Source organism: Excalfactoria chinensis, chromosome 1, assembly GCF_039878825.1.
Source record: "Excalfactoria chinensis isolate bCotChi1 chromosome 1, bCotChi1.hap2, whole genome shotgun sequence".
NCBI classification, from domain to species: domain Eukaryota; kingdom Metazoa; phylum Chordata; class Aves; order Galliformes; family Phasianidae; genus Excalfactoria; species Excalfactoria chinensis.
Genome location: NC_092825.1, coordinates 124,618,937 through 124,631,430, shown reverse-complemented (window position 1 = coordinate 124,631,430; position 12,494 = coordinate 124,618,937). Strand labels below are relative to the sequence as shown.

Below are 12,494 nucleotides of genomic sequence, written 5' to 3'. Positions count from 1 at the left end.
TACACTGTTTTTGATAAATCTTGCATATTACAAATTAGTTTCCACATAGACTTGCATACTTACATACATACTTACATGCAGATGTATGTACACACACACATATATACACATTTATTAATTAAGTTATGTGACAGGAACTCGGGAGATTTTCAGGAGTATCTTAAAATTGCAGACAAAATTATGTCTTACCCTGAAGGTAAATGACATGTTCCATTTAACTAATGCTTGTCTGAAACTGTTCCTTCACAATGCAGTTCTAAGAGTTGTCTCACATTTAGTTTCCAGTCATTTCTCACTAGAACAGGCAATTTTCAGTTCTCCATCTTATGAGATAAATTAGTATCAATTCAAACAAGCCTTAAACTCTATTTTGCTGTTCCTTTAACCTACCTTCTGTCGGGGCTGATTTGGAGCAGTAACCACAACAGTATTACAGATAGTCAAAGCAATGAAGAAGTCAAAAATATCACACAGTTCTGGACTCAGATGGGATAATGGCTGTTCGTGGCCCCTCATGATCTCCAGATGCTTTGCACATTCATTCACCTTTTCTAACAAGCTAGGATCTGGTGTGATGTCCTTCTCCTAACAATAAAAAGCAGAAACTAATATCAGTGATTCTGCAAATTTCCAAAGCAGCATCAAGCAATCAAAGTGCCCAAAGCAATGTCAACACCAAGAGTTTTACAAAGGCCTCATACCACAGAGCTGACATAGAGAGGACTGTAACTCATGCATCATAGAAAATATACACTTACCAATGAGGCTACTAATAGAAATGGAAATGTGAGTTTCCATTGAACTGTGCTGTCAGCTTTTCCACTATTGTTATACTAGTAACGTTCATCTACTTTGGGAGCAGTGGATAGGGGAAGAGTTACATTCCTCCCAGCCCCCAGTCCAGTGAAAACATTCTGCATGGTTTGTTAGAGAACAACTATCTGAGAGCAATTCACTTGTCTTTTATGCTAAAGAAGAGCACTCTCAACTCTATTTCATCAGCACCTTCTACTTATTTGATCTATTTCTTGTCAGAGCAAATTCTGGTATTCCTTAAGACAAGACTTGGTTTCTCTGCTCTCTTAATACCACTTAGCTCACCTAAAACTTCCAGCAATACCATAAAATAAATGAATCAAAGCAAAGTTGTAAGGGCATTTTAAAATGTAAAGTTTTCTCCTTTTTCCAAAACACGTGTGCAGAAGAAAAAAATGCCAAGATGAAATCTGAGTGGTATGCTATGTAGAACAGATTTCTTTATCTCTTCCTTCTCAGGCTATCACTCTGTTAAAAGATATAGGACAGCGTGCACTTCATTCTCATGACTTACCATTGGGCTACTGAATGCAGTATGCTTCGACAGTATGCTTGCTCTTTTTGCTTCAGCTCTGCTTCCTGTGCGGCGGTGGGTTTTGGTGCTCTGGCTTCTGTGAATTACTTTGATGCTTTGATGGCTGCAGATACTGTCACGCTGGGATAAAGTTCCTACTTTTGGAGCTGCTTCCTCTTCCTCAGAATCGGGTTCTTGGTACATCGCTAAGCGTTTGGCTATCAATAAAAATATAAAGGGAGAAAGGTTGCATGTGTTAAATGTTGTTGAGAGAGAGGGAAAAGGGATGTGCTGACTTCACTGAAGTGTTCTGGTTTTACTTTTATACCTTCAGAGCAAGACTGAACGATTCCATTATCAGGGAATAACATAAGACATCTACTCTTAACTACATGGTATCTTCTAATGGAGGGTGCAGACAACATAATTAGGAATATAATGTATGCATTGCCTCCCTCATAATGAGACTGAGGCAGCTAGACTCTGTGGTAGCACACTGCACTCCTGAAGGCTATTCCATAGCTCAGCTTAATGAAATCAACCAAACACCAGCCTGGGGTCTGTCTACTCTCCTGGGACCAGTATGATACAGAGAACAATGTTGCCTGTGATAAAATGCTTATTGTGCTTTTAGCTGCTGCAGTGCACCACTCCTCATTTACATGGAATCAGAGAATGGCTTAGGTTGGAGAGAACCTCAAAGAGAACACAGTTCCAGCGACCCTGCTGCAGTCAAAGTTGCCAGCCCCTAAGACAGGAACTAGATCAGGCTGCCCAAGGCCACATCCACGTTGTCCTTGAGCACCTCCAAGGATGGGGCATCCATAGCTTCTCTGTGCAACCTGTGTCAGTGCTTCATCACTTAGCTCTTGTATCCAATACAAATCTCCCCTCTTTAGTTTAAAACCATTTTCTTTTGTCCTATCACCATCAGACTGCTTGAACAGAATGAACCTCTTTTTTCAGTTCATATATTACAATGGAGAACTTGTCAAATAAAGACTCCAAGTACAACAATTAAAGTTAGAAACCAATCTGGGCAGTTTGATATATAGAAGTTTATAGAATTTAACAGAAGGAAAAGGTGCAGAAACAGACCCGAATCCAGCCCACCTAACAACAGATTCCATTCAGTTCTAACTGACACATAATGTATTTTTCTATTCCTAAAGATCATTGGCACTTAATAGCCTGTGTCATTCATTAAACAGGCACACGTCACTTTAACAGGTATCTATTTATCCTTCATTAGGTATTCATGAAAAAGCTTTTCCTTATATTCTCAAAATAATCCGCACTGTGCAGATGTAAAATGCAAGTCACGTGCTTTTGGTTCTGCTCTCTTTCAGTTTCATGTTATAACAAATTAGATCTTCCTAATGTCAAATGATAAATCATTAGCATGTAAGTCAACTATTCAGGCATTCTGCAGGAAAAACTGCCCATGAAGATTTTTCTTTCAAAACATATTCCCAAGAAAAATCTTGTATCACACACAGTGAGTTTAGCACATGATTGTTTTAATGGGGCTTGCTTTATGATCAAAGAAAAAACCATCCTCGCCATCTGCTGTAACTTTAAAACATGTTTTAACTGTCAGAAAGCAGCAGGAGAAGCTGAAATCAGACTGCACACACTTTATGGTGATAGGTCTACCTGAACAGAATTGTATACTGGAAGCTTTTCCACATCTATTTGGAACATCTACTTTGTCTGAAATCCTGGAGCTGGAAGAGGTTCCCAGCAAACTACACAGTTGTTTAGACAGCCATACAGCTGCAAAGAGAAGAGCACAGCAACACTGGCTTCTCCTTTCAGTGCCTCCTGCGTACTGTGATGCAGATAACAGAATCTATAAGATAAATAGCTCAAAAAATTAGGGTGGTAGCTGATCTCCTTGGCCTTCCTGTTGCATGGTAATAGACTGCAACCTGCAAGTCCTAGGTTCAAAAAGCACTGCTCAAGATGACATACCAGCGTGGTCTTTTGCAATTAGCAATACCTGCGATTTAAATCAATCATAAATAGATTTCAGTGCCTTCTCAGCAAACCCAGTCTCAAGGAGAGCTGGTGTTGTGTGGCTACACAGCTCTTCTCAGGGAAAGCACAGTTAAAGCTTGGATTTGCCACAGGGATAACCATCCTCACTCCAGTTGTGGGCATTTGAATGGCAGACAGACATTCCCTCCTTGCCAAAAGAGGGAATACTCCTTGGCAGGGAAAGAAGTCGATACAATTATTCTTTCCATCTTTGCAAACAGTGGTACCCAGTTGGTCAAATTCTTTTCCAAACAGAGTTGTTAGAAAAAAGGCCACACATTTTCTTTAATAATTATATCTAATTTAAGCTTCTGCTCCAGAAACTTGTGTTGAAATACATGACTCTGAAGACTCTGAACCAACTATGGCTGCATTTTACAAACAAAATCAATAGGGTTAAGCAGAGAATGCATTTCATGCATAATATACACTTCTGTTTGCATATCGTATCTCTGTATTCTTTACTGCTCTTACATTACATCTAAAAATATTTTGTTTAGTCAACACAGCAGAAAAACTGGTTGCTAGTGAAGTGTGTGCCTTTTTTATTAGCATTATACCAGTAGTGAATTGGTACACACTCTAATCTGCCTGTATCTTTAAGCTATGTTTTGCTCTCTATGCAGATTTTCATTGTAGCGCATTCATTTAACTGTTGCTGCAGTGAGAAAAAAAGAGAAAAAGAGAAAGAAGATACAAGACCAGAATCTCATTTAAACAAGTCAAACGTAGCTCGCTTGATATAAAGGGTATTATTTCCATTTTATACCAAGGTAAGCTCGTGTAAAAAAAGGTCACAGCACCTTTCAACGTTTTCTCAAGTGCAGTCTTAACATAATATGTAACAAAAACTAAAAAGTTTGAAGAAATAATGAAACACAGTGTGATTGTTATGTTATGGCTAAGGTTCATAACGCTTTAACTGTGCAAAGCGTGCTTCTTTGGGAACATTCTGTTCTCTCCACCCACTCAGCCCTCTCAAATTCAGAACCTTTTCCTATGAACATTATAACCTGAAAGACGTTGTTGTGAGATACTTTTCAGCTTCAGCACTGAAAATTCATGGCCTTGATCTTTTGTCTGATAGAGAGTATTTTTATTAAAGGCAGAGACACAAACACTTTGCAGAACACAACAGTGAAATGCATGGAAGTCTAATTTAACTGTCCTCTAGCTCACTTGATATTTACAGAATAAAGAAGGAGAATTAATACTTATTCCATGGACTCTTCCATCTTTCAGAAGATAGCAGTAAAACTCTTATAACTTCTGGTAAGTATTTTAAGATACTCTTTTATTATTTTTTTTCTTCTGTTTTAGAAACTCTTTTATTTCTTTTTAAAATTATTTTATTTATTATCTTCTTGAGTTGTCTCATAAGTTATCTTATATGCTATGTTCTTCTATGAGGCATCCATCTTAGAGGGCCGCGTACACAGATGTTTAACTGTGTAGAGAAGTGTGATCAGGAAACTATAAAATAATTTGTTCTGGGCAGAATAAAACTGCAGCCCCCTTAAACCAGACAAATTCAGCTGTCAGTGTGTGGGTCCTGATTTTCCTACAGAATAGCACCCTGTTTCCCCAATCATTTGGATAAGAATGTTAGTCAGTTATCAAGAAGTAAGACTAGATGTCTTCACAGTATGTTATTTCCTAATGATGTTATGAGCGCAGGCTTATTTCACTTTGAAGTTCTCGCTAGTGTCTAAAAAAACCCTCAGTCAATAAGCTAGCATGCAAATAATTTGTATGACTGTGCTAACATAACTTACTTTGCAGAAGCTTCCTCATAAAAACAAGTCCTGAGACTAGAAAACATGAAGATTTTCCATCCTTGGCAGCCGCGTGGGTATGAAAATGATCATTTGAAGTCTTTCATCACAGACTCCTTACTCCACTTAGAAATGGAGATTCTTTCTATCCATCTAGAGATTTTCCAGAGCAATTTTGAGTGCAGGCATACCTATACTCAGGCATACACGCTCAGAGGAAATTATTACCTGTCTCTAATCCCTCCGTCATTAATTATTCTTTAGGAGTTCAAAATACAACGCTCCCACTGTATCCAGTCCCACATCTTCTGCTTCTATCCACATTCTTCAATAACTTTTTTTTTTTCTTTTTTTTTTTTTTCAGAAAGCAACAACAAATGTAAAGAGAAACTGCAAACAAGCTATACAGAGTGCCTGTTCTGTTGATTGCTTCCATCTTTCTGGAGAAGACCTAAAAGGACCCTCCTGATTTCTGAAGGCTGTCAGATGGAAAAGAAGGGTAGATGAGCTGTCCCTCTCTGGAAGAACCAGCCACAATTATTAGGGAAAAGGTTTCACCCAGTTATATGCTTTTATTTATTTATTTTAATAGTAGATTCAATTTCCTGATCTGGCTATGTCTTCTGGCTATGTACAAAATGAAAAACAAAGTTTCACCATGATGAAGTCCCTCACACTAAGAATAAGATCTTTCCACATAATGCACTTTCCAGTGAAAAGTAGTTGCTAGCCAATCTTTAGCACGAATAAATGGAGTGTAGAAGTATTTCTCAAATTCACTGAGTAAGAAATTTGGCTAGCTGAGGAAAAATCACTGGGGTTTTCACCATTTGCCTTCACTCCCATAAAATTATCCCTTTATTCTGTTCTCTAGATTTTTATTTTTTTTTCAGCCATTGGAAGGAAAGACTGTAAAGAATGAAAATATTTAGTTGTTTTATATTTGTGTGGTTGCATTCATGGAGGTTCAACTTGTGTGCTGTCAAAAGTTCCATACAATGGGTGGCTAAAACTAGAAAAACAGAGATCGCACCCCATACACAACAGGCAATTCATTTAGCATTTGGAAAATATCTAGGACGAATGTCAGGCCAAGAGCATCTGGTTGTAGCTAAATCATATAATGACTTTCACAAGCACAGTCAGCTTTTGGGCACCTACTCTCTCTGGAATCAACAGACAGACTTGGGGCATGTCCAATTTCTAGAATTGTTAGAAGCTGACTACTTGCCCGAAAGGAAAAGCTGTGGTATGGCAACGTAGTTTCACATATAGGACAGTAAGTCCTTGTTTTTTTGTGCCTATGCTCTTTTGGGCTATGAGGAAGTATTGATTAGGAGAAGTTTTTGTTGTTGTTGTTGTGTGATGTGGCACTCCTTTGCAGCATCATCAACTGTGAAAGCAACACACAGTAAGGTGTTGTCTTTAATATAGATATAACTCTATCAATTTCTGGGATTTAACCAGAGCATAATGCCAATGGGTATTCTATAAATGCTGAGGACAATTAAGAATGAGTGTCTCATTCATTCACTTGGAATAATCCATAATATATCCTGCTCTGAATTAACTCACTCTAATTCAAGAAGAATCACTGAAAGAACTAAATTGATTTAAGGGAATATGTAATCTAGACATGTGATGGGAATTCTCTTCATCTGCATTTGGAATTCTAAACCACAGAGAAACAGCCATATAACAGACAATAAATGTACGTGTCTAAAACAAACCTGATGAACTATTAACTGTGAAGTTACTTGGTATTTTCCACATAAATATCTCAAACAGGTAACAAAAACCCCACCTCTGTCAACACTGTCTCCACAAGGCCCACTGATCAGTTTAATCCTGATCTTTGTATAATCTATACCAGACTACTACAGGTGCACTCAACAGTGATGAATATTTGATAGAGCTTGCATCATGGAACAGTTGCTAAGCACATTCACACCTTCCCTCACAGCTTTCACAACTGGTTTTGGATCCTCTTTGGTGCTAAGCTCTCACATAGAAGTACCCATGAGTAATAGTTTGTACTACCTCCAGTTGGCCAGAAGATTCTGTCCCATGCTGATGGAATTTATTGCTCTCTATTATTCATATTTTTGTCACCTCTTGTCTAGACTAAAACAATGCAATATTCCTAGGCATAGTGCCACTAGCCCTGTAAGAAACTTAGAGCCAATACAGAATTCTGCAGGAAAGTGTCTTCTCCAGCAAATTACAAAACTGTTGCTTGCTCCCTGCACTGTCTAGAAAATGTATTGTCTTTTTCAGGATTTTGTCTTTTTCTTTTAGAAACATTTAATTATTTCAGCCCTGCGTGAGGTCCACATAAGTTTCCGTGATGAAAACCGTAGTTAATAAGCACGTTTTGTTACAAAACAGAACACTTTTCCATAATCATCAAGCTCACCTTTTACATGGTAAATTAATATGATACTGTGGAAAAAAATGCGAGAGAGAATAAGAACACTGCCACCATTCAAAGGAAGAAAAAAAGGCATGCCTCCCCAAATGTCAGTTTTAGCGCAGCATGGTGTACAACTTTTAAGGAGCCCCCACACCCACACAAATTGCACACTGTGCATATAGGAGAGGAAAGAAGGGGAATGAAGAAGCTACACATCATGAGTGCCACGTGTCGCTTGAGATATTAGAAGCAAGAACTCCGATATGATGATGACAATTGCGGGATAACGATGCCTGCGGGACAGAAAAAAATGGTGTAACTGTTCATAACTGAACACATTTTAGGGAGAAAAGCTTACAGTGCAGCATGCATAAAATTTGTGAAGGCTATGCACAATCTGCTGATTGAGTAATTAACAGATATACAGCAGTCCTGGATTACGCAGAAAAAAAAAAATACTTCAGCAGAAAATTAAAGTTCTGAAGTGTGGAAATTTCAGACCTCAGTTTGCCACTGTAGGTATGAGTTTCCCTCTTACTGTGTATGCACAGCTGAACTTCAGAATATAGGGACTCTAAGTGATTTTAGAGTAAAATTTGCCAGAACTTCTTAGCATGGGAAAAAATGCATTGCATCTTAGCTTTGTTCTTGGATATGGCTGAACGGAACTGTTCTGACTGAAATTACTCCCCCCGACTTCATGCCTGAGGCAGACATCTGGCATGGGAAACTTTAACCAAATAGTTAAAAGGTTTGTAAAACTATCCGTAGCTGAAAAAAGGATCTTATCATGGGAAGGGTCAAGCAACTGTAATAACAGGCACTGCTACCCAGCCACAGCAAAATAACAAACTTAAGCCAAAGAGCTCAGAAAAAGTGTATTTCCATAATCTCTTTTATAGTAGAAAATGACTTGTTATCTTCAGCTTTTGTACTCTGACCTATGTAGGAAAATTTTAAATTCAATCCTTCATCTGAAAGACTACAGGGTTTGATTCCAGGTAACAAATCACTATGCCTGAATAACATTCAGATAAGCAATGAAAGATCCAGATTATCACTGAAGTGGATGAGAAAAGGTAGATGCATTTTATTAGGCTTTCTTGCATATATGGCAGTCCCATATCACCCGCCAAATCAAAGTGTTTAGAATTTCCTAACTCATGAAGTCTTCAGTGAAGTCTCAGGAGGGAAGCTGGAAGACATCCAGCAGTTATACGACCAAAAACCTCAGGGGGGAATTCAGATACTCAAGTATAAACACTGAAAAGCAGCTGACAAATAATTTGCAATTAAGCACAGAGCAATTAAATGTTATTGATGCATCTCACTGAGCTGTGATAAGCATCTTACTTTGTCTAAACAAAAAAGATATAAAAAACAGAGAAGTTCAGATGCAGTTAGAAAATCAGACTGGCAAAAAACTTAAATGAAGCTTGAATGAAGAATAATTTTTGTTTCCTGATTATAGCGAACAAAAGCAGTAAAAATGATCACTATTTATGCAAAAAAATGACGGAGAAAAGTTCTATTTTCTGTAGAGCAGAAGAAATAAAGTTTAAAATACCTTGTACAAATAAAATATAATTTAAAAAATACCTTTATGCCTCTCATTTTATACCAACTGAATTTAGAAGTAGCCTAAACACAGAAGTAAGTGAAATGAATGACAGAAAAAAACAAACAAACAATCAGTTTAGTTTATTTAGGTGCTTAATCTATACTTTTGTTTGTAGTGAGCTGCTTTTGTTAACACTTCTACTGTAACTTCAAATAATAAAATGAAAGCAAACATAAAATTTGATTTCTGTTAAATGCATTACATTTGAGGGAAACAAGATCTGAAAGTTGAGTCTCAAATTGAGCCTTGATCTCAGCCTCCACTGATGCTACTCAACCCATAAAAATACACTATCAGCACTGTTTTAGTTGGCAGTACCATCATCATTCCTACACTCTGAAATTAGTACAAACAAGCAAACAATCAATGGCAAAGGATAAAAAGACTGAATATGGAGTACTGAGAGTAGGAGTCCAGACACATACTCCTAATACTAACTCTCCTTTCTTTCTTACCTACCATACAGAGGCAGGAAGTCTCTGTTTTAATTCTTATTTCTGTAACACTGGGATAATAAGGCTACCCAAACACTTTGATTGAAGAAGAGGGCATGATGTGAGTACTACTTACTTTAAACTAAGAGAAAAAAAAGAACAATTGCCACATAATCCAAAGCTTCAAAATGTTATTTATCATCTGGAAACCTTACAAACTTTTTAGATTTTTCCAGTCTATTTTAATTATTTCTCTTATTCCAGATCTGATAGATGGAATATTTGATCTGTTACGTAAAAAACAATAACAATAAAACATTAGAGAAAAAAAAGCTTGACACTAACTCCAACCAACTCAAAAAGCAGGAAATCACTTCATTATTTTGATAGGGTGATGAGATGACACAGAGATGACAATCCCCATTTTCCCTTGTAACCAAAAATGAGTTTTCAGTGTATCGAAATGTTGACACTTGGGCACAGTCTGTCAACTGCAATGGAGACACCTTAATGCAGACACCTGTCATACACACAGGAACACTGGAAAGAATCTGATAAAAGTAACATAAAATATGCCAGTAGATCAGATTATGTTTCTTGCGAATCTGAAAGCAGTACATTTGTTTATGTTCTGTTCTCAGCACAGAAAGACAATCTTATTCCAGCTATTCAATCTGAGACTGATCTGGCTGTATGCTTAAAGCTGGTACTTCACATTTAAACACACAATCAGTTGTATATTGGTGATACTATCCAATGTGCCTAAGTTAGCCACGTGCTGAAGTGCTTTACTAGACCAGAAGTTAAAGCTTGAAGCCCTATCTGTCTTGACAACATACTGTTGATGTTAGAGAACACTTTGAAAAGGCTGTCTTTCCTAGCTAAACAAAGTCATTAAATCATAGCATGAAAACAGCTAATATGGACTCTACTGAATGGATACACGCAATTTCTTTTGTTTTTCTTTCTGCTTTAAGATTATAGCAACTTTTTAATCTACTTCAGATTTCACCAAAATACAACAGTTAGACATAAAACAAGATCATGAGCTCACCATTATCATCGTGGGAATACTCTATTCCAGAAACTGTGCACCTTCGGAAAACCATCTTATTTTCAGTAAGCGTCCCAGTCTTGTCTGAAAAGATAAACTGCACCTGACCTAAATCTTCTGTGATATTTAAAGCTCGGCACTGCAGCTGAGAGTCTGTTTCTTCATCATATAAATCTTTATCTTGATGAATAAAGTACACTTGGCAGATTTTAACTATTTCAATGGAAACATACAAAGAAATTGGAATCATAACCTAGAACACACAAAAATAAAATGAATTAGGAGAAAACAGACTCAATTAGTAGAATCTAATTAATTTGGCAGTAGTCTAGAGTGCAAAATGGCTATGTACTTTAAATGTCTACTGCTAAGCTACCAGCACATTTGAAAATAGCCTATTTGCTGTGTCAGATGAGGAAAACGTCATGAATTGCAGAGCTGAAATCTATTATTATGTCTGGAAGAGTGATTATCAAAACTTGGACAGAAGTTGAACTTTTCTGACTAATAAGGTGTGCTTGAAACTAGCCAGGAAAACATAACAAAGCAAACAAAAAGACAGTGCAGTCAGAATCCTGTAAATGCATTTTGCACTTGAATAAGATGAATTTATTCTGCATAAATAATATGTGGCTTACATATTCCCTTATCAGCAACAATATGGGTGGCATTATATACAACTTGGATACCTGAAAAACTATGATTGCTGTCAGAAATAAGTACACTGAAGCTAGAACAGGAGACAAGTATTTGCCATCAGGTCCTGGAACATCAAAAACTGGTTTCTTCTTCTCACCGTATTGCCATACCCATAGGCCATGACCTGCAAAAGAGTTGAAAGAGAGAAAAGTCTACAGTAACTCCAAGAGATAATGGTATATAATATAAACTTGCCCTCAGAGAAGAGTTACATAGGAGATTGATACTTGCTTTCAACTATTCAGTATGACTTGAAAGTGATTCACGAAACTTACTTTTTTTTTTTCCGACTAGGATTTCGGGCTTAGGAAAGGTATTTATCTGGTCTTAAAGGACAGCATCTACAAGTCCCTTTTTGGATAAAGTTTATCCAAATAAAGCAATCTAGCTAGTGTAAATCAGTAGTTCTGGCTAAGAGTAGCAACAGAGCCAACAGCAGGGAAGCTGAGGAACTGAGAAAGAAAAAAAATCAAGCATTGCTGAAAACCTTTTGTTATTGACCATGCTAATAGTTAAGTAAATATAAGGATATTATTATTTTGGGAAAAACACATTCTTGTTAAAAACAGAAGGTTGCCTTTTTAAGAAGAGTGCTAGGATTTGCAGCCAGTTTCTTCTGAAAGATGGAGAAGAGAGCTAAAACAGTTTGTCTGATGTTTTTAAGGTTAAAATCAAACATGAATTCCACCACCATAAGAAGTATTCATATTATTTTAACCATGTGTCAGAAAACAAAAGAAGAGAACAAAAGCCTACATTGAAAGTAATCTTTTGAAAGCCGCTATCTGTCTAGATTTTAAACTTGCCTTTATATTTTGATACAGTAAAACAGTGTTGAACTTTTGAAAAATAAAAACAGTACTTAAGTAAGCAAATTATTTTGTCCCCCATACTACCAATATTCTCCTACTGATGCCTGTACTTCTATTCTTGACTGTAACTCCCAAACCTAGAATGACCTACACCATGACTTGTTTTATAAATATCTTCACTCAGATTTCCTCCACTTATACCGTCTTCATAGAAGATATAAGATTGACTTGACTCTTAGAGAACATAGTTTTGCATGTGTGCAGCACCAGTCACCTCTGGTTTTGAATTGCTCCACCAAATTTCCTTCTATCTGTG

The 12,494-nt window shown here is 37.0% G+C and overlaps 1 protein-coding gene across 1 annotated transcript in view; it reads right to left on the bottom strand.

Annotated features, from left to right (window-relative positions):
- The window catches only part of ATP10A (ATPase phospholipid transporting 10A (putative)), a 107,376-nt gene that overhangs the window by 25,927 nt on the left and 68,955 nt on the right, over positions 1–12,494 (bottom strand). The window contains exons 6-9 of the mRNA XM_072349264.1: positions 11,357–11,490; positions 10,668–10,920; positions 1,331–1,548; positions 391–585 (exon numbers count right to left, since the gene is read on the bottom strand). Of these exons, the coding sequence (XP_072205365.1) occupies positions 391–585; positions 1,331–1,548; positions 10,668–10,920; positions 11,357–11,490 (800 nt within the window). The remainder of the gene's footprint in view (positions 1–390; positions 586–1,330; positions 1,549–10,667; positions 10,921–11,356; positions 11,491–12,494) is intronic.